This window comes from Uloborus diversus, chromosome 9 (assembly GCF_026930045.1).
Source record: "Uloborus diversus isolate 005 chromosome 9, Udiv.v.3.1, whole genome shotgun sequence".
NCBI classification, from domain to species: Eukaryota; Metazoa; Arthropoda; class Arachnida; order Araneae; family Uloboridae; genus Uloborus; species Uloborus diversus.
This window is the reverse complement of record NC_072739.1, coordinates 99135859-99159539: the sequence shown is the minus strand read 5'-3', so window position 1 is coordinate 99159539 and position 23681 is coordinate 99135859. Positions and strand designations below refer to the sequence as shown.

General features: G+C 33.3%; 1 protein-coding gene across 1 annotated transcript in view; it reads left to right on the top strand.

Annotated features, from left to right (window-relative positions):
• The first annotated feature begins 2510 nt into the window (after positions 1-2510).
• The window catches only part of LOC129229934 (calcitonin gene-related peptide type 1 receptor-like), a 75739-nt gene continuing 54568 nt past the window's right edge, over positions 2511-23681 (top strand). Inside the window, exons 1-3 of the mRNA XM_054864316.1 lie at positions 2511-2613; positions 6353-6438; positions 22404-22516. Coding sequence (XP_054720291.1) covers positions 2571-2613; positions 6353-6438; positions 22404-22516 — 242 coding nt within the window. The 5' untranslated portion in view covers positions 2511-2570. The remainder of the gene's footprint in view (positions 2614-6352; positions 6439-22403; positions 22517-23681) is intronic.

Sequence of the window (23681 nt, the reverse complement as noted above, 5' to 3'; positions counted from 1 at the left end):
TGCAGGAGTGCAGTAGTGAAGACGGTTCGCAAGCGGAAACCATAGGTCAGCGCCACTTTAATATACACCAGTAAAAAATGTTTTGCAAGCCGAAGCTGGGAAACAAAAATCTGTGAAAAGGAAATTGTGTTTAACAGAGAAGAAATCAACAGACACAAAGACAAAAAAAAAAGCAAAAAAAAAAAAAAAAAAATGGTGCGTCCAAAAAGTGCGTCCTTTGGATGAAGATGATGAAGACTGGTTCTGCATAAAGTGCTCTAAACCGTACTCAGAATCTAAAAAAACAACTAAACGGATTCAATGTCGTAATTTTGACAAATGGGCACATGACTGATGTGCTAAGCTTGATAAATTATATGCTTGTGAAAATTGAAATTCGGACAATGATAATGATGATGATAGAATAGGTCATTAATGAAGTAAATTTGAAAAGCCAAAAAGTTTTTGATTTTTAACGTGGTTAAAAATTTAACAGAATAAACCAGAAAATGTGTAAAATTCATTTCATCACTAAAATATATCTCAGTAACAACTAACCCCATATACTGTAACAACATGCTCCGTGGTGGGTTAAGTTGTTATAATCTACATCTATTTAAAAACCTTGAAATATTTTGGAGTAGTGACTTCTAATCATTTTTTTAAAAAATATGTTATGAATGTTAAACAATCTAGATGTATTTTAAAGTTTCACGCGTGTAAATAATTTAAATAGTTTAGCGTCAAAAAAATATTGAAAAAAAAAATGTAACAACTAACCCCGGTCCCCCCTACATTTCTCGCTTTCTTTTCGTGCTTTCTTTCTTTCTTTTTGTGAATATTTGTGATCTGTTTTACTTTAGTTTTACTGTACAAGTATGCTTGTTTTGTTTTCGAAGAAAATAAAGCACGAAAAAAAAGTTCCAAATTCCAATATTTTGCTGATGCTGGTGGGAAATCAAAAAAGCATTTCTGCAAACAGCTCAAAAACTCATTTTTGTAGGCACTACTATATTGCCTTTGGCTGTATTGCTTCATATGAACAAAGATAGTATACATAAATCGTTTGATCACATACAAACATGTATAGATTCCTTTATACATGAGAGTATACAGCACATGCATGCATTGCACAGGTAGTGTAAAGAGGGCACATTTTAAAAATTGCGTTTTTTGGAGGTGCATTTATAAAGCCATACACGTGAAACCGACCCTTGTTATTAACGTGCTTACTAGGGCTGTGGAGTTGAAGCGAAAATGAGCGACTCCAGCCCCAACTCCGGGAATTTTAGAGCCTTCGACTCCGACTCCTTTGCCCCAAATTCAACCTGATTCCGACTCCGACTCCTTTGCCCAAAAATCAGTCTGATTCCGACTCCGACTCCTTTGCCCAAAAATCAGTCTGATTCCGACTCCGACTCTGACTCTGCAAATTTGTGAACTTCGAGGGAAAATACCAACTCCGCACACTTGAACCATAAGTGTGTGTTTGTGATGATTCATTTCAAACAATAACTTTTGATACTCAAAATATTATTTCTAGAAAAATAATAGGTCACATGGAAAATATTTTCCATGTGACATACATTCGCGCTGTGACATGCGTTCGCAGCGCTGGCAACGTATATGATTTGTTATCCAATTAAATCCTAGAAGTTTTACAGCAAGACGATTAATACGTACTTTATTTGTGTTAAGATATTGAATAACATTGAAGTTTTACAGTTAAAGCTTATAGTATATTTTATGTTGCAGCAGTCGTGATACAATATTTTCGAGATCATCGTTTTGAACATTAGTAATAATAATGGTAAGAATTAAAATGAAATTCAGTTTGGCGCAAAAGAATTGAAAAGTCTAAGAGTTTTTATTACTTTAAAAACGTTGAAAAAATCCTGAAGAGAATTTGGGTAAATACTCAACACTGTTCGTGTTATTGACGAAGAGAGCTCATGTACACAAAAACCTTCATAGATTTTTATATTAGTTTTCAACAAGCTACATTTCAGCCTCCCCCCTAATGTTTAGGGGTATATTCAACTCGATTGTGTTCGATTCGATCAAATTCTATCTACCGGTAGCGTAGAGAAAAAGTAACTACAGTCAAACCCGCTTAATGGAATAGCCATTTTGCCGCAAAAATATTTTAATAAGCGCAATATTCTATTAACCGGGATCAAAATAATACATTACATTGATTTGGTATACTGAAAATGTATTACATTAAGCGGGATATTCTTTTAACCGATATCCTAATAAGCGGGCTCGACTGGTACTGATATGGCACGTGATATTGTTGGCAGTGCCATTGGTAGCTACAATTGGTCGTATTCGATTCGATCGAATTCTGTTCGAGTTGAATACGCCCGTTATTCTTTTTTCAGTTGTGTAGAAAAACGATTTATTGCCATTATATCAATATATATTCCATCTATTTTGTCCAATACACTCCTAGATTCACCTACGTGAAGAGCATTTACATCAATTGTTCCTTCTCCGTTTCAGATCCATTCTGCTCCGCCGCTTGGGATTCCTTCATCTGCTGGCCCCCTCTGAGGCCTGGTGAAATATTGAGCCGTCCCTGCCCCCAAATGGATACCAGGGGAGCCGTCGTAGGAGAAACCAAACATGCAGGTCTGTTTAAGGTGCTTTTTTAGAGAAAATATTGTACGTAGTTAGTCAAATTCAACATATACACGAAAGTTGATAGTCATTGTATCAGCTATATGTTTTCGTTAAGTTTTCCCCAAACTTTAATGTATCTAAAAAGAAGCACACGAATATAAAATATGGCACTAGGGTATGTATTTTAGGTTACTTCCACATAAAATACAGTCAGTGGTGCTTAACCTTTCTACCCATAGGCAGCACCTAATACTAAAACAATTCTCAAAGGCCAAAACGCATATACAATTGCAAAACATTAAAAAAAATCTAAATAACATGGAAAGTATGGAAAGGGAAAGAAAATTAAAAATCAATAATTGTTTTTGTTAATTAATCTTCTTCTTTTATTAAATGTATCTGTTTTTAGATAACAATTTCTGATTATTTGGATCCAAATTTGTCACATTGTCATAAGTCGTACTTCTCGATTTCTGACATCAAACAAAACAATGGGCAATACGGATTAGCTTCTCCGGATGGATGTTTCAAGCGGACCGTAGGTTGGGCGTAAATGATCTGCATGAAGCATTACGGAAAATTCTTGTAATCATCGGTTTCTTGAGCTAAAGGAAAATATTCACTTCATATTTTTGTTTTCTTTTTTACTATTTCTTTTAATGATAACAAAACCGACTGAAAAAGTATGTCCTTATTCTTACTTTCAAACTTGTTTTCCTGGATCGTACAATTAAATGTTTTATTCTCCAATGAATGTATCGTAAGTGTAAGTAATAAAACGTGAAGCATAAAACAAGCCGAGTCAGTTGGGGCAAAAGTTAACATCGGTTAAATGGAAAAAGAAAAACTTGCTCAATACATTTGTGGTTATTTTTGAAATTAACTTTTGGTACGTGAAGACTAGATAACAGGTAAAGGACAATATTAAAATTCCACTGTCTGCCTAAAAATTGGGTAGATGCCATTATTCTTTGAAAATGACACTGAAAAAAGTTGTTTGTAAAAAATTAATCATCTTACATTTTCATCTCCATTCGTCAACAAATGCAAAGTAACTGAATCGTACGAGATTTACTTGTCATGTAGAAGATTGATAATAACTATGCTTTATTAATATCACCTTCCCTGCTATATTTAATGTGCAATATAAATGTTACCATGTGCGCAATAAATGCTGTTCTATGGGGTGAATGGAGGCAACTAAGTGTTTTATGCCTCTTATTATTTGAAAGATTAAAGTTTGATATAAATTACACTTTTGTGTGTATTTTGCATAAATTCAGCAAATTAATTAATTTTTTGTATGATTTTTCTTTTCAAAAGGATTCCAAATTACCTTTGGGGAGTTCAACGGGTCGTGTTTGACCTCCGGATCACAGAATTTTTATCGTTGGTGCGTAATTTCTGAAGCTACTAAACTGATTGTGCATATTGCGCCTATCTATCTGCATCAACCTCACGACGAAATAAATAGGGTGTATCCATTTTCCCCAAACCTCTGTGGAGTTAGAAAACACGCTGAGGGTAAATGTAAACATGATTTCATTCAATAACCAACAGTCATAAAGTAAAATTTTACATACTCTTATAGAGTGTTGTCTTGGACACAATGAACAAAAAATTATCCTTCAAATCATCCATACGAAAATAAAAGATCTAAAGCTGAAGCTTTGAAATTATGTTCCCCGTTACTCTAACTGACCACACATATTGGGCTGTTCGGAAAATAATTTCGTACACTTACGCCGTATAATCGTTACTTATTTTGATAGCTTATGTATATAAGCTCACTTCTGAGTCAGTATACATAATGTCAATACACTTGTGAAAATGTCGATTTGAATCTACGCAGTACTCTTTGCTTGGTGACTTTTCAAAAATGAAGAGTGAAAGCAGAATTGTCAGCGCATTTTACTTTTTGCTATCAAAAAGGTAAAAATTTTTTTGTTCACGAAATAAAAAAAAAAAAAAAGCCGGTGTACATGCAGAAGATATATTGAAAGTACGCCAGTATCAAAGCTGGTTCTCAAAATTTTAATTCGGCAATTTTGATGTTGGAAAGAAACCTCACCTTGTTCTGGAAGGCCAGCTGACGCTAATAAAGACACAATAAAGAAAATGATTGTTGCAAAACGGTGAATAACAACACCAGTGATCGTTAAAAGATTAAACTTTTTGAAATGAAATATTTATGACCATTTGAAGGGCCTATGTTTAAATTACTGTCGGGAAAAACGAAATTACTTTTCGAACAACCTAATAGTTTCTATTTAAAATTTTCTTCGTTGGAATGTGCGTTGTTCTAATGTAGTATCCACTAAATTTCACTTACGCTTATATCCCGTGACAACCGCTGAAACTCATGGCAACAAAGACAGGGGGACCCTGTCTTCCCCCCTACAGGGAATCCCTGTTTTGCATTACGTTGCCACTGATTAATGAATGTCAGGGTTCCATTCAGCGCCTATTGCGGTCAAAATGGGCGACGTCCAATCAAAAATTAAACCAGATTTGAAACTTGCATTGATTGGTGGATGCACCGTTCAATTTCAAGAGCATATCATAGTTGCATCAGCTTAACACAGAAAAATCAGAAATTGTCTAGTCCCGAAAACGTCAGCGTCATCTAGTGAGGCCATAAATGTAGATAACTACGCCGGAGAGGTCGATTGCATTGTAGTACTGATGGGTTTTGATCAACGAACCTTTGAAATGTTTCTCCAGCACTTTTCCAGTTATCCACAAAGACCACAAGATTCGGTGGTAAAGTTGAATTATATACACTCTGAACGTACACAACAATTGGTAACCCCGCAATCCAATAGGTGGGAGCCACGTTCAACAGCAAAATGAATTATGACACAGAACGAGAACGTTGACCATTGATGCAGTTACGTACCCTGCATTTACTCGTACATATCCGTTCAACCCCTGGCACTGACCTTGCTGCCTCGCATGCGTCCAGCTGCGGATGTTCACATTACACGCAATTTTCATATTCTAACAGCTAGCTCAGCAATGACAGCTTCCACCTGCAGCAACAACATGTTCAGCAACAACGGCTGCAACAACAATTTCGCTCAGGAATGACATTAGCAGCTACGGACTCAATAGCAACAACAGCATCAGGTGCCTCGATGCTTAGGGCAGAACGCTTAGGTTTGAATCCCATTTGTATCTCTTAGGGATGCGGAGACATGCTAGATGACAGCCATCTAGTGGGAAAACTAGGGGACGGCGTAGGTAGCTATTACAGAAAATTCGATAAACAAGCAAGCTAACTTAGTTCTGATGACATTTATTTTCAGTAGGCCTTAATACATATGCAATCGAGCCAATTGGTAGTCAGTTTTTAAAAAATTGCAAGGAGAGTCAATTAAAAGTAAAAAAAAAAAGAAACCAGGAGCCGGAGTCGGCCTGTTTTCTAGTGACTCCGACTCTTTTACCCCAAAATCAGTTCCGACTCTGACGGCCGTGGCATCTCTCTTCCATTCTTCTCCGCACGTAAGGGGATCCATGTGGATCTACGTTACAATCCTAAGTTACATACTTTAAGAGAACATGTAATGCAAATTACCCTCCTAGCCTTGAAGTTGTTTTGGCTAGTGAATAAGTACTGGATTAGAATACCAAAGTTCCGTGTATATCAAAACCTCCCGCGATCTCAAGACTTCTTCAATGTAATCGTTTACATTCGTGCGTTACCCCCCAAGTCCAAAAATATATGTTTTTTGTTTTTCTATTTCAGGAATGTTTGCTGTTCGAATATGTGATGAAAGTGGAAGATGGCTTGAAAACAAAACAAACTTCAGTCTATGTGTTGCTAATATGGCGGTGGGTAGTTTTAAAGGACTTTCTTCAATTTTATAATTTCTCCTCCCCCTGAAAATGAATGAATAAGCAATCACCATACTTGCAACGAAATCAGTGTCAGACTTCAGTTTCTTCACGCAAAAGTTTTAATGTTTCACCAATTAAAAAAGACTGTAAAAAGCAGAACTGTTAGCATTATGATGAAAAATTTTTAAAGTCTTACTAAACTAAATTTCCATTACATTTCAAATCTCGGGGATAAAGTGAGAGTTCAACTCCACTTTCATTCTACCCTTGCTTTCGACAGCTGAAATTTTAAAAACATCTGCAAAACAAAAAACAAGGGGGGAGAGAGATCAAGACCGCGTGAATTTCTACTTCAAAAGAAGGATTTGTATTTGAATGTAGGTGCTTTTTTCTTTATTGTGCATCAATTTGGCTATAGTTACCGGTAACTTTTCTAAAGAGAAAATTCAAATGACTTAGATTACTGTCATTTAACATTAAAGCTGGGTCGCTCTTGTTCTTGAAACTTTTGTACTATTATTTTGTTATCAATATATTTTATTATTATTTTATTTATATATTTATTTATTTTTTTGCACTAAAACAAATTTTTGTACATAGAACTAGTCGATACAAATAAACAGATAAGCATTAATCTCAAATATATTTATTCTAACAGTTAACAATATGTACTCTTTACGATACTTCTGTCAATATATTGCAATTAATTATAATTAAGGTAATTAATTCTTTATAGCTGTAGATAAGTATTGGTTTAATACAAAAGTTATATTCAAAGTGCTATTTGAAAATCTGTGATCACTGTATTTATCAAGTTAAACACTATTTTCCAAGAATTATTCCTGAAATAACTTAATTAATACCGCTAAAGTATCACAGATCTCCATAATTAGAAAACTTAGCATCAGGAAAACGAATGCGTAAAAGAAGAATGCTAACTACGAAAACTTCCTGTAACTATTTGGACACATTGCTTAGCTAAAAGTTAATGGAAATACACTCAGCTGTAAATTCCGGCTTAAACTTCCTGTAGTTATTCGCATTTCTTAGTTCAAGTTTATATGGTACAAAAATTAATGGGAAATCATTCAGCTGTAATAAAATACAGCTGGGAGCAAAGAGTATGAGTCATAAGAAAATGAAGGACTGGTAACCAGTTTTGAAAGTGCATTAAAAAAAGTAATATTTATATAGTAAATTCACAATGTTTTTTCCGTGCACGAGAAAAAATCGGATATGTATATAACATATCTAATTAATTTTGAGAGATAATTTCCTCGAAAGTATTACGTAGTTGGTTTACATGTGGCATAATATTTTATAACTTTTAATCACAGTAGTAAAATATTTAATGTAAAAGTACTTGCACTTAACAGTTGGGGGCTGACTTCTAACCAGGGAACCACACGAAGAATGTAATCATGAAAAATACTTAAAAAGATAGAATCGGAAAAGCATTTTAAGATATATTTTTGGCGTACATTTTTTTTTCTGCCTCATCTGTCCATTATCGAGATACAAAAGCTTAAAGTCGGTCGAAATTTTAAGGACAGTCGGCCAAATTAAAAAATATAGAGAAATTGTTCACTTAATTTCACCGTTTGCGTCCATCTACAAATCGTGTGACAGATGTATTCCATTTCTGGCTGAAACTCGTTAAATTTGGCAACTTGTCTAAAAATTTCGGCAGATTTTAACACCTCATGTTCTGATAAAGGGCCCACTAGGGCAAGTAATTTATGCGTCCAGAAACATGTCTTACAATGCTCTTTCGATTGCTAATGATTTAATTATTTCTGTTATTACCCTATCGTGTGGTTTCCTGGGAAGCTACTTAAGAATTCTAATTTACTTTCATTCGTGTCGTTGTTCCTAATAACTCTGCGTAGTGGCTAACAAAGATTTCCAAACCTAGTGCATTCCCCGAGACCGGCAACCATTCTTTTATGTGGCACCACTGTTCCATTCACGCGAGAATTCTGATGCCATGTTACCCCACCAGATGGAGGCACCTAGGCTGTATTTGATGCGAAACTGCACTAGAAGTTTAATTTTGCCACGAGTGCTCAAAGCTAAACAAACATTCGAGGGATATTTTACTTGACGCATAATTATGCAAGGACGCCATCAATTTTCTGTATTTTAAATGTAATCCTCTCGAGCGAGGTTCAAACCTGCACCTTTGAGCATAAGACGTCTAAACTGCCGTTAGCAGGTAAACGGCAGTATCTGCAGAAATGACTTTTCGAGATATTTGAAGAAACGCGTTTTTGGATTCAATATTAACAATCAGGAAATGTTCGTACTTATACAGTAAATCTAACGTACAATAGATAAAAAAATGCAAAAAAAAAAAAAAAGAAGGACTCGCTGTTACTGCCATTTTCTTGCCCACGGCAGTACGCTACTCTGTGAACGAACTCATACTCAACTGTTTCTTAAACTGTTTCTTTATTCTATAAATTAAAAAAGCTCTTCCGAGTCTTAGAACAAGCATTTTACTTAATTTTAGGGTTACGTTTTGGATCGACTCGACATCATATATATACTTTTTTTTTGGATATAAAATTCTTACTGCTAAAAAACCCCACAAATTTTGGTCACAATCTCTCTTTTTGACAGCAAAAACAAAACCTCATTAAACTATAATAACTGCTGAGTGCTGCATGCAATTCGTTAAAATTCAATGAAAATAATAAATTTTACTTCTACAAGGACATTGTCTAAAGTCAAATAATATTTGCCACATTTCATTGCATAATTTAACAAAATTATTCGGCAACACTTTTTTTGTAATCTTGATCGCGAAAATTAAACTGAAAAGCTTAAGTGATTGCTCATTTGAAGAATTTTATCAAATTAAGTATTTTCTTAGTTGGTGCTAGTATGAACGTTGAAAGAAAACCGCCTTAAAGTAAACAAAGGACCAAAAGCGTGGAAAACGTTTTTTTTTCCTGCTTAACTTCCTTTTTTTCACATGAAGTTCTACGGTTACCATTACGCTACTTTTCCATATTGAATTTAAACAATTAAAAACCGCTTTAAGATAATTAGCTGTTATCGTGCGCATTGCAGTTGCATAATACTGTGTTTTACCAACTTGCACAAACGGAAGAGCTTTATCTTTATCCAACACAAAAATTCTACTGGTAAAATGTAACAATGATAAATAAGGTGTTTTTAAAATCTTAAAATAATACATTTAAAAAAAAAACACTACTTAAGATTTATACACAACCATTTTTTTTTTTCATTTTGATCCTTATTTCATCAAATTCCCCCCCCCCATCAGCACAAAATTAGCAGAAGCAGTGGCACCAACCTTTCAAAGCTAATTATAAGAATGATAATTAATTACTAGCATTAGAAACAAAGCAATGCATAAATTATATAGTTAACATTAAAAAAATAATAATAATAAAAATATGTACAAATGTATTGGAATCATTTCGTAACATTTTAAAAATATTTACCTGAACAAGACAAAAACTGAAAGTAAATTATTGAATAATTAATGCGAATATTTAAACGTTAAAAAAGTTTCAAAGTTGATAACATGCAAATAAAAAGAAAAAAAATGAAGAGAAAAAGAGAGAAAATATAATCCATAACAAATTTGGATTGCTCCAGTACTTTGAGAAGATAATTGTACAAATTACATTTAAAACTCTACCGATTTTAATGTGGATGTGCCCAAGGACGAATGCCAACAATCCTAATGTGCACTTAAGTTAAAAAAAAATTAAGTGTCGATATGTATTTTAAACTGACACCAAAAGCATAATGAGACGACCGACCTTTCATTTTCACATTGATTAGACAAAAAAAAAAAAAAAAAACTTTGTTTGTTAGGGTTACTTAATGTGCTGACTCTAGCGGTAATGCTGATTTTTGCTGTTTCTGAAAGTACAATTCACAAAAAATTTCTCGGTTGAAAAAAAAAAAAAAGTTGCACTTTCAACTAAACCTTTTTTTTTTTTAAAGAAACTTTTGACTTTTTAAGTTTTTGTCATTTTTAAATCGTTCTTTTACTTTATATTCTTGAAACAATAAATCACTAAACTTGGTATGGATTTACATTTAGATATAAGACTTTATGTGGTCATTTTAAAGTAAAATAATATGTAAAATCCTCTTTAAAACGATGTTTTCTTACTTAAAAACGCTTTTAAAACTTCAAATCTAGGTTTACTTGCAAATCAATAACAAATTTTGAGAACTATTATTTTGGTACCAATGACATAAAACATTCATTTTTAGAAAATAATTGTTTTACAGTTATTATAAAAATTTTAGAAATTTTTTTATGGAACTTTTAATTTGGAAGTTGCACCTAGTTTTTTTTTTTTTTTGCAGAAAATAGTACATATTTAAAAATGATACTCAGCCAAAGAAACAAGTTCAAAAGGGTTGGCGCGATTGACTTAAAACGGGCTCGAGATCGACATGTTGCCGACCACCGCCTTAAAGCTTTATAATAATGCAATGAACATAATAAGAAACGAGAGAGGTGTTATTTTACAGAAGATAACGTGTTGAAGTGTAGAAAAAAAATAAGTTGAAACGATATTACTCTAAGTAGGCCAGCTCTATATTTGTGTCAGGATTTTGCGTAGTGCTGATTAAATCTTGCAGAGTAGGGGAATGTGGAGCAAAGTGAAATGCTTAAGATGACCGATTTTTTTCAAAATGAAAAAATCGGAACTTTGTTTTGAAAAGTACAGTGCACAAAGAAAGAACGTGTAATTTTGTTATGAAACTTGTGTTGAAATAGAATTTTTTATTTTTGGCAGTAAATTTGAGTTTTCAAAAAAAAGTGGAAATTTTTCACTTTTTCTTCATGGGGCAAAGTGAAAAATAAAATATTTTTCTAATAAAATATTTTTTATTCGATTATGAAACATATTTTTGATCAAAAGAATCAGCAAATAAATGGTTGAATGAATAAATGAAAAGATAATGCAACAATAAACGAATAATTAAATGATTGAATCATTTAATGTATAAAGAAAAATAAATGAGCGAGTAAAAGAATGAATGAATAAGAAAATAAGAGAATGAATAAATAAATAAATATTACTGAATAAGTAAGTGAAGGAATGTAGATAAATGAACTAACAAATGAAAACGTAAGTGATTTATATTAAATGATTGAGTGAGTATAGGAAACAAACTATTTCACTTTGCCCCATCCACTTTGTCCCGTATGTACCTGACTAATTGTACAATTTATTTAAAATACAAATAAGCCTAATATTAACTAATTGCATTGAACATTAGGAGGTCTCAATTAATATTTAAAACGTTAATAACAAGAACTTTATCATTTTATAGTAACAAACATTTTTTTTGACTTGCAACAAAATATTACAATATGAGTACCAATTTTTTAAAATTGCCTATATTACCAAATGCTTTAATCTTCGGCGGTATTTTTTTACTGACTGTATGAGACTACATATGGTACTACATAGTTAAAATAATACCTGATAGGTGAAGCTAAAGGAATAGTAAATATATCACCATTTCACTTTGCCCCATGTTCCCCTACTATTTAAAATATTGGATAAAATATCTGTATTAGTAATCGACCCTCACACTTCGATATTAGAAAGAACAGTGACCCACACACAACGGCCTCAAGCATCGATGGCAGAAACATCGATGTTAGAAAAAACATCGACGCTCAAACTTCAATGACGTTACAAAAATATCGATGTTTCGAAAACATCGGCATCGGCACCAACGTCGCACCACTAATATCTTCTACCTTTTAACATTCATTCACTTCTACAAAATGAAGTACTTACTGGGATACCCAATCAGTATCTATTATAATATAATCAATCTACTCGCTCTAAACATTTGTATGGCGGGAATCAGTACAGTATATTTAGTTATAAGCATTGATTCAACAGCGTTTCCATTAAGACTATTAAGCTGCAATTGTAGGCGTTAGTATAATCAGAGGTATCGACATTGTAAATTCCCAGATTTTAGTCCATTCACTTCAAGGACGTAGAATAGGCATTAAATAATAATGGATCCGCTTGTCCAAATAAAAGATTGATTAAAACAAATTAAAAAGCGCTAACAAAGTGGCTTATAGCTAACCATATTTCAGAGATTTTTGCTGAATAATTATTGAATTTTGTTTACTTTAGAACCCTTACATATTTAAATATCCCAAATAAAAGCATTGAAAAGAGTTATATGCATTTCAGTCAGATGCTTTTTTATCAGATTTTTTTCTTCAGATCAGAGTTACATAGACAAACTTTTTTTTTCGCAAAATAACAAAGAGCACACTATATCATCATTGCATGCAAATTTCTCGCACGAAGCCTCATGTCGGAATTGCGTTGCTTCCGAAATTTTTAAAGTATGTTTTCTGAAAGAGCATGCCTAAAAACGTAGTAGGATTTAACCATTTTTTTAACTAATTTGACAAAGATATAGATAAAGATTGATATTTTTAACAATTATTTTAATCGGTGCGCAGATTCATATTCAAATTTTTACGCTTCTGCACATGACATCACAAATGATGAAATGCAATTCACTAATGACATTAGCGCAAATACCAGTATTTAACTTGCTTCTTTATTCTCATGTACTGTCCGATATTTTAATGTGAAACCTTACTCGAATTTGCGCATGCGTCAGGTTTCTTCTGATTTTATCAAAAAATGGGTGATAGCAAGAAGGAAGTAACGAGCAAGCAAAAAGTGCGATTCCTTAAACCATCATCCCTTTTTCAATTGGAACAGTTCGCAGCTGCTTGTCGCGGAGTTCGAGAACAGACTGTACTGGCAACGCGGTTGACAACAAAGCGTGAACATTCAGCGCGCCAAATCCTTTGCGACATCATAAAGACCTGGCCTTATTTCCGAAATCAGACATTTTAATAAATTAAATTTAAAAAAAAAAAAAAAAAAACTGTTGGGAAAAAAAAAAGTTTTTTCTGGCTTCATGTTTATATATATATATATATATATATATATATATATATATATATATATATATATATATATATATATATATATATATATATATATATATATATATATATATATATATATATATATGTATATGTATATATATTCACCCTCACGCATGATCGGCATGCGTGAGGGTGAATTTATCTTTAAAGAAATCAGTGCCCTCACAGGGCGTAATGCTTCAACTATGATAACTCTGATGCGTATTTGTAAAAAATGGACACAGGACGATGAAATTATTAGCCGAAGGGCTCGCCCCAGCCCACGGAACTGAACGACGTCATGGGATTATCGATACCTCACCCGCATAGCTGTGATCAATCTAATAGTGTCCTCTTGTACGCTAGCACAACGTTGGAGTATGGTTACAGGCGCCATACTTGCTGCATTCACGGTTTGTCGACGTCTGCTGTGCCAAGGCCTGTATGCAAGGATTCTCCTACACAGGATACCCTTTATCCTCAGCCATCGTTACTTCTGGCTTCAATGAGCCTACCAACACGCCGAATGGCGTGCAGACTACCAACAGATCATTTTCTCGGATGAGTCCAGATTCAAACTGCACTTTAACGATGAACGTCTACGCGTCAGACGTTACACATGGGAACGTCACCTCCCAGAGTGTGTAATCCGACGTCATGCCGGCACAATGCCAGGCGTCATGGTCTGAAACGCTATCGAAAGCAAGAGCAGTCCCATCTAGTCCGAATCACGGGTAACCTCAATAGCGAGCGCTACTTCAGAGACGCTGTGAAGTCGGAGGTACTATCCTTCTTTCAGAGCATTCCTGGTACAGTGTTTCAGCAGGACAATGAACGTCCACATGTCGCACGTAATGTACAAGTGTTATTCTGTGCCCGACAGGTTACGCTATTTCCTTGGCCTGCCCGTTTTCCGGATATGACGCCCATCGAGCATGTCTTGAATTGCGTTGGTCCTACACTCGCCCATGTGTCAAACTAAAAATTTTGCTTTTAAGTACTGCAAAAAATCAATATAGTAAAAGGGAAAAAAAAACAGTTCAGCATAATTTTTCTGACCATTTAATCAAATGTGCCTTCAGAGAGGGGGGGGGGTAATATTTAAGTATATTACTTCGTTTTGGGAGGTGAACTATTGTTCCTGTGGGGCGGGCAGTTCTGATTTAATGCATTTTAAATTTACATGAAATAATACTTCGACTTGAAATGGAAGGAAGGGGAGGGGAGAGGGATTGGCGTATAATTTTTTTTCGGGGGAGAGGGTGCTGTAGCTTTGGAATAAGGGGTACCATCGCACTTGGAGGATGGACACACTTGATTACTAATTTTTACTTTGCATAAAATAATATTTCCACTTGAAATGTATGTAGGGGGGGGGGAGAACGGAGGTACTGCTTCGTTTTACGGGGATAGAGGGCTCTAGGTGGGTTGTGTCATCCCTCTCGGGGGTAAACGCCTTTATTTTCATGTTTTTAAATTTAATATGACATAATATTCCCTCTTGAAATTTACTCTAAAAATTCCGAAAAAATGTTCAAAACAGCAATTTTTAGTTGCCCCCCCCCCCCCTCCATTCCGAAACTTGACGCACAATGGGATGGGACTTTTTACCTGTTCTTATTGGAAGGGTAATAAACAATTTTCACCAGGTTTAGCTTTTTTTCTTTTGGATGTTTGGGTCCGACCCCTATTTTTACTGAACTATATGGGGTCTCCTTGACGCAGGCCCGCCACAGACTTCCTTTTAGAATTTCATTTGACCTTACTTTTTTTTAATATAAAGAGAAAATGCTAATACATATTTCCCTGTTTAATGTAGGCTTTTGGAGTTTAGATTCCATCTAAATCTAAGAAGGTATTTTTCGCGGGCTTTCCAATAAAACTAGAATCGAACCGATGCGATCGATACTGCGAGTAGAAAAAGTCATTTTATGCCATTTTTGGGTCTTAAAATTAAAATTGCAACGGTTCGGCACTTTTTTGGCTTTCGAAAAACCCTGTACGAGCCTTCCCGAGTGTCAAAGTACCGTGCTGCAAAAGTTTGGTGTGGCTTTGTATAGGGAACACACACACAGTCTCTGTTTTATTTATACAGATTAATCCAGAAACAATTGTGTCTAGTGATAACTATAAACTAATTTGGAAGAATACAAGTTCATGTTACCCTTGTGAACAACCACTTTATTTTGATGCTCCCACTGCCTTTTAAAACCTCATTGCACCCTTTTTCTTTCTTGAACTGCTGTAAGAACTTCGATTCACGACAAACTAAATTCACGAAGTTTCTTTTCTTATAGAAGAACGAGCCCTCATCTGGAGCTTGGTTTAACACCTGTAAACTATTACTATTTCGTGAAAGCCTGTTTCCCACTGTTTTTATTTTACTGAAAAATCCGCTTTTGGGATTTTAAGTAATAAAAGAATCCATTTTGAGCTATAAAATATGTCCTTTGAAACATTGGGTCTATTTGAGAGAACCTTGAGTCCATTCGCTCTTATTAAAGCATTGACTTTTTTTCTTTTTGTTTCAGAGTCAACACAAGTAGTAGCATATTCCGTAATGACAATACACACTTATTGTTTTATCGCAGGCTTATTTTTTTAAACAGTAAAAGGCATGCATTTACACGTTCTGTTTAAAAATTGAAGCAAAAAATTTTAAATAATAAATAAAAAATACAGTTTGGCAAACACAACGCTATAAGAAAGCAAAATCCACAATGTGCTCTTAGATAAATTTCAGTATTTTCTTTGGTTCCACGATCAATAAATTACGAAGCACATGAAAAAATTAAATATGCTGAAACTCAAGCGCAAGAAGCAATTTGTGTTGAATAATTAACTAAATGAAGGCTGAAAAACAATTTTATTTATGCCTTTAAACCTTAAATATACGATCAGATTTTTTAGTTACTCCCCTTAATTATGTAGACTTTAGCCTTGTAAGGGCACACCCATTATCTGTTAACCATTAACATGTCCTATAAGATAAATTTCCAACTATAATTTACTGCTTTTTGTAGAACTCAGAAATAGTCTCTTCGAAGAAGTTTAAGAAAGATTCAAGTAATGATGATATCAAGCTACGAAGTTTTTTTATTTTTATGATGTAATATTATTCGCTAAATATTGGAATATTTGACAATTATGGTGCCCATATTTTCTTGAAAAATGGTTTCGATTGAGAGATTAATAGCCTTTTTAGTAATTGGATTCATGTTTTATCATCTTTTAACCCTTGATACCCCTCTTTTATCTGATTCCTAATTTCTCATTTTCCTGCTCTTTAAATTTCTTCTAAGCGTTAGCATGTATTCAGCGAAAATTCAATAACATTTTCTTATCAGCCTCCTATTAACGGCTTCATTAGCGTCTTAGTATTCTTATTTTAACGAATGTATTTTTTCAATTACCTGAAAGTACATAGGTTGAGCTAGAGATAATTATAATTAAAACGGAGGCTTTATGTGTAGGTCGTTAAAGCTAAAAATTTATCTTAATGAGTATGAAATTAATTTAAATTTTAGTTCAATGGTTTGGTGCGTTATCACTTTTACCTTAAATGTTATGTCAGACGAAGAAGGAATTTAAAACTGCATTAAAAATAAAGTGTTCTTTGCTAACGTGACGAACATAATCTTTGAGGAAATGCAGTAAAAATATTTCGGATTGATAAAGTGCATACTTTCCGCTTACTCATTTACATTTCTTTCTTTATTATTTTTTTTTATTTTAAAGCTAATATAGTCCCCACTAAGCTTCCTTAAGGAAAAAAAATACACATTTTTAGTTACTAAAGAGGAAACGGAGGGGTGGAGGAATGTGCTCTCAAGGCACGTTGCTTCGTATTTGCATACTTTTTAATCAATTCTTAGATACTATAAACTATTAACAGCACCTTTTTTATTTATTTATTTTTTTAGCGGCATTAAGCATTTTACAAACCCTAAAAAGAGACTCAAATGGAGATTTTATTTCCTTTTAAATCGTTTTATTATTTATTTTATTAAATTTTTATTTTACTTTGTTCATTTGGTTTTCTTCTATCACATTTATGTTATTATTTTTATTCCTATTGAACAAAATTATTTTCTTATGTATATATACAGAAATTGAATGTTTACCCGTGAAGGTTATTTGTAAATTTTTTCATACGTCAAACTACCTGAATTTTAAAAAAGATATTGCATAGAAGTATATTAATGTGACTTTTATGTTTCAAATTTGATTCAAAATATTGACGTTAAAAATTAAAATATGAAAAGTGTCATAAGGTACAACTCTCTCCCCTATATATCAGCGGCGAGATATCAGCCATCTCTGAGTGCGCAAAGAACTGTCGCGAGAAAAGAAGGTTTTGTTTCGACCCAGCAGAATTTTATTTATTGCGTTTTAACTTTTTTCTGCCTTGAAAATAGTCGAAAATAATCAATTTTCCAGTACCTATTAATTTTCGTGTTGCCATATTTTAGGTAAAAAATAAGGCGTGTTACAGAAATGCTATGGAATAAGCAAATCCATTCAGCCTGTGTTCCAGCTAGTTCTCAGTACTTTCAGCCAATCAGATTCTTTAACTGCTGGCATGTTAAAGAATCGGCCGAATCCTGTGTTTTGTGTCTTGTTTCAGAAATTTTCCCAGGCGATTTTTCTTACTTGACATTTTTTTTCCTTTTTAATTATTCAGCAAGTTTTAACATTTGCACTATTACAAGTTTGTATATAGAAAACAAAATGCTTACAACATTTCAATTTTTTAAGGGGCGATTTTCTTCGAACCACTAAATCCCAAGCAATTTGAAACTTTCTCACAAAAGAAGCTTTCCTGCATTTGTTTTAGAAGATTTAGGGAGAGTAATAAAAATATTTTTGATTTAAGTTTTTCTAAAAAATTAATCAATAGTATTTTGAATAACAACTTAGTTTTATGGAGAATCGACCTGCGAAGCAGTCAAGTTTTTTTTTTTTTTTTTTTTTTTTTTTTTTTTTGTAAGGAAAACTCAGACAAGCCTTTTGGGAAGTTTTTCGACTAGTATCAATAATCAATAATATCAAATACACCTGCAAAGACAGCTTCAGTGAAACGTAGCTTTTCAGTCCTCAAACTTATCCACACGTAGAAAAGATCAAACCAAATTGAAAATCACTCTAATAACCTTTCGTTACTGTCTGTCGAATAAGAATTATTGATTCTTAAGAGCAAACTGATATTTTTATTCTCAATGTGTTAAAAAATTTCCTGCAAGGATCCGATGACTTTATTTCACAAACGAATACTAAATGCAGAATTTTAACTTATTTAATGTTACATATTGTTTTTTATTTTACTTTTAGACTTTAATTTTAAAAATATTGGATTTAAAACAAAAAAAAATGAAAATTTTAAACAGTTACGTAAATTGAATGTGTAATGATTTCTCTCAAATTAATTACGAAATTATTATTATTTTTTAAGTCCGAAATCTGACAAATGATGCCATTGAATATTAACTTTCGCCTTTGAAAAATATCGGTGAAAACCCGAATATTTTCGATGAATCACCAGTGGAAGTCGCCTCCCTCCCATTCAATAATTTAATTAATCTTTCAGCTGTAACGTTTATTTAAAGAAAAACTAGCAATGTATATGAAGTCAGAAAAAAAATATAGCCTTAGAAAAAAGTATGTGCAATTGAAAAAAAATCCCGCTGATGTTTTAAATTCCATTCTGGAGTTGATTTTTTCAAAAACTTTTTCCACGTGTGTAAATTTTATTCTAAATTTTTAACATTCCAATTACTCCGGTGAAAGTAGCCTTTATCACGTTCCTGTATTTTTCTTCCTGTGACATGTTTTTCGTTGTTTTTTTTTTTTTTTAATTTGTGATTAAGGTACTTTTTTTATCGCGTGACGAATTCGATGAAGTTGAATTAAAAAAAAAGTTTTGAGTCTTCTTCACTAATTTGATTGTTTTCGATGCTTTAAAAACGTATTTTGAATTTAAAAAAAGCCGTTAGAATTTAGTTCACTATTCAACACTATTTTTCATTGCTTAAGAACTTTTTAAATGGTTTTGAGGGTGTGCATTTGGAACCTGGTTTATTTTATAAAGATATTACTTTGTAGTTAAACTGACTCTAGTTTTTTTAAAAAATTACAGTACAAGCTCGTTTATCCGGACTAACTGACACCAAAGGAAATCCGGATAAACGAAAATTCCGAAAATCCGGGAAAACGAAAACCCAGATAGTAAGCAAAACACATTCTTAAATGAACTACAAAGTACCGTTTCTCGCAAACACTAATCATTTATAGTTCGGCTGCAGTAGTGCCGGACTGGCAATGTTGTTTGTAAACTGAGTACTAGAGGAAGGTTGCCGTCAATGAACCACATAACAGTTTTCGATTTTTTAAAATGGAAATTATACTCAAATTTCACGGGAATTATAAGAACAATTACTGAGTATATTTCTCTTTTAATAATAATATTCACTTTTATGATTAATATACACAATTAAGAATTAAAATTAAAAATAAATATTTTAGCATGTGGTTTATTCATTGTAACCGGCTACTGTGAATGGACCATCGAGTTTCCATCGATGGACCACATTCTCAAATTAGAAAATCAATGCGTAACTTACAAATATTTATAATAGGTGATCAATAAACTCTGCAAATAACATTGAGTTGTAGAAAAAAGAGACTTATTTTCTAAAACGTTTTATTTTCGGTTGGGAGGAGCATAACCCCCTCCCCCCCCCCAAAAAAAAAACTCAGACAACACATAGCTGTTTTCATCACGCCTCGTTCACCACTTGATCTTTTCCCAACCTGTGCAATGCCATTATTAGCTAAGACCTTTTTAACGTCTTTTGAACTGTTGGACTTTTGTTTTACTCATTTTGAAAATTTTCGTTCGACACGAGATAGTACTTGCTCTCTAAAATGTCAAAGAAGTTATTGACCATTTCATTACTGAAACCAGAACTTTAATTCTCAAACTATCAGATAATATTAGTACTAACAGATATTTTATCTTAATTAAATCTGTGGGACATGTTATTTCCCTCAGCCTCTTGAAAGGCCAATTCCCCAATTTTTTCGGAAGTGCTTCCTAAAACGTCTTCTCTAGTTTCAAAAAATGATTCACTAGTTATATTCCTATTTCGGAGGGCTTATTTCCTAAACTTCTAATAAGTTGCTAAGGTAACAAAATAAAGTTTTTATCTTTCATGTGTCTCTTTAAAATTGCTTCCGGGAATCTATACTGTTGGCTGACTTATTTTAGGTCCATGACATCATTTCTGTAAGCTTCTCTATAGCATGTTACATAACTACACCTGCCCACTGGCCATATTTTACTACTTTTGAAATTTTTCTGGAGCAGCAAAAGTATATGAAACTGTATTATTATGTTTTAATTTTTTAATCAATTTTATTAAAAAAAATGAGTTGAAATTCTAATAAATTGATGCAAATTTCATGAATAAACCTTTTTCCATTAGTATCATATTTATTTTAAAACAATTCAGCAATTTTCAAAGGTAATTGAGCTGAAGTTACAACAATATTTACGATTTTCCATTAATGAACCACTTTGACAATTGATCCATTCATGGAAACACCAAACGGTCCAATGATAGCAACTGCGTCATTTTGAATATTCTTTTTGGTGTTACTGCTCTGACGAATCACGACGAAACAGGAAGTACGGGGAATTGTACTTGAAAATGCACTCTTTTAAGTCAATGTTCACGTTTAATTGACCAGTAATATTCAAAACGTGTTATAACTAAATGAAAATATCAGTAATTTGTGAGAGAATGGTAGAAATCTTATCTGAACGATTAAAAATTTGATGAAGTAATTCTAGCTACTTGACGACTCTACAGTGGACTGTTTTCAGACAAAGGAAGGTACTTAAACTGATTCAGCGTCTGCACGAACTCTGGTACGGGAATATTTTCGCGGTCTAGTCATGTGGAACCGGCTCATTGACGGAAACCTTCCCCTATACTTTATTGCATGTTCTATGCAGAAGTTGTACATTTAAGCAAAACAAAAATCGAATATTTAGCGCATTTATAGTTCCGTTCTCGCAAGTATAATTTTTAATTACTATTTCAGTATATATATGTAGAGAGAGAGAGAGACAGAGAGAGAGAGAGCCCGCTTAATGGAATATCGGATAATAGAATATCCCGCTTATTAGAATAATTTTTCCTGGCAAATTGCCTATTCCATTAAGCGGGCTCGACTGTATATATATATATACAAATTTGATCCAGATAAATGGTAGCCGGATAAGCGAGGTTTTACTTTATGAGTATTTGTTTTCGTACGGCTATTCTAGGTTAATGAGCCCTAAAAAAGGGCGAAAGTGCAATCTGTATACTTTGTAGTAGTTAACCGCGTAAACCTCACAGATTTTTGGTACCTCAAGGGGAAGGAGTACTTCTGGTTGAGAACCATTGCTGTAGTCGTTCTAGCGCAACTTATATCGTAATGAGCCAAGTGACTGCATGTGGTGGGAAGCTGGTCGTCAAAACTCTCAAGTGATACTGGCATTCATTGATAAAGATTAGGACCGCGCAGCTGGACTGAAAATTACCGGCTCAGACACCGGAAATTTTACAGCCTTTGACTCTGACCCCGAATCTGATTCTTTTCCCCCACTTTCCGTTGGACTCTGACTCCGCAAACACCGGTAGAGTTGCGGCCTTTGAGGGAAAATATCCGACTCTGACTCTCTTGGAATTTTAAACCTTCGATTCTTGAAAACCACTCTGACCCTATCCCAAAATCTGCCCGACGCTGACTCCCTTGGAAATGCACTTGGTCTGCAAATGGTGCGAGGCCGATTCGCAGCCCAAATAGAAACAATTTTGGTTGTTATAAGTGCTATTGTAATTATTTTGCATACTTTGTTTTACATTTATATGTAAATTCTTTATAGGAATGATAGTAATAAAGCTTTTAAAACTTTCTACATTTTCAGACACTGTATCCGAGCCCCTGGACACCAACTATTGTTGCTTTGATAGTGGTGATTGGATCTATCATTTCGCTCATAACATTATCCATATCATTATTCATATTTTGTTACTTTAAGTAAGTATTTTTATCAATAACAATTCAAAATTCCTTTATGAATTTTCTTTAAGAGCTTTCAGATCCTCGGGACAGTGAAAAGAATTCCGAAAAGATTATGACTCTGGGTATATCCGAGTTCACAGGATAGTATCCAAAACTTTTCGTTGAGTACGCCACCCCTTTTTCACCTCACACATTCCCTGCTGTTTTTTTTTTTTTTTTTTTTTTTTTTTTTTTTTTTTTTTTTCCAAATGTTTTGATGACTGCCTTTAGAAAATGATAGATTTTTTTTTAAATTGAAAAGCAGTGATTTCAAAATCAAAAGAAAACGCTTTTAGCTTTGGAGGATTAATTTTCAAATTCTTCACTGAATATATTTTCTGCAGTTTTTTTGGCATCAATCAGAACAATTAGTTTAATGAAGGATGAAACGATGATCGTTATGTAATGTATTAAACATTTAGAGACGTTAAATTAAACAGTTAAAAAGTTCCTAACCCGGAAACCATTCGATAGTAAAAAAATGAAAACAATTGAAATAAGTAATAAATGAAAAATCATAGTAAAACATGTTTTTGGATGCATAAACTAGTAAGTGTTATCGGAATATGAGTATTGAAAGTTTGCAGAGATTTTAAGAAAAGTTGCCAAATTTAGCGAGTTTCAGTGAGTAGCGAAAGTAAGTAATCTTTCAAGTATGTTCTGTTCAAATTTGAAGCTATTTTGACCAATAGTTCTTTTTTTTTACAGAGTTTTAAAAGTGGGTCTTTTTGAATCATCCTGCTGTATATTTAACTTATTTTGTACTGTAGAGGTGCTTAGAACTAGCTTTAGATTGAAAACATCTAATCTAAGATATATGCTTGTAATTGGCGATAAAATTCGATACATTAGCTCTAGTATTAAATATTTTGAAACTTTTCAAAGCAGCAAAAAATTTAGAATCTCTTTAAAGCGTGATCTGGCATTAAATTTAAAAGAACGTTGAAAACATTTTATACCAAAGTTTTCATAGTAATAGTTAAAAAAAGAACGAAAGAAAATCCTCTACGCAACGCACTTTTATCCGTTTAGTTAAATCTTAAAAACATGTTCTGTCAAGGTATATTTTCTGCTTTCTTCCCTGCTTTGAAAGGGGAAGCTGCCTGAACATATTCTATAGTTCTAACAATAGGGCTTTATC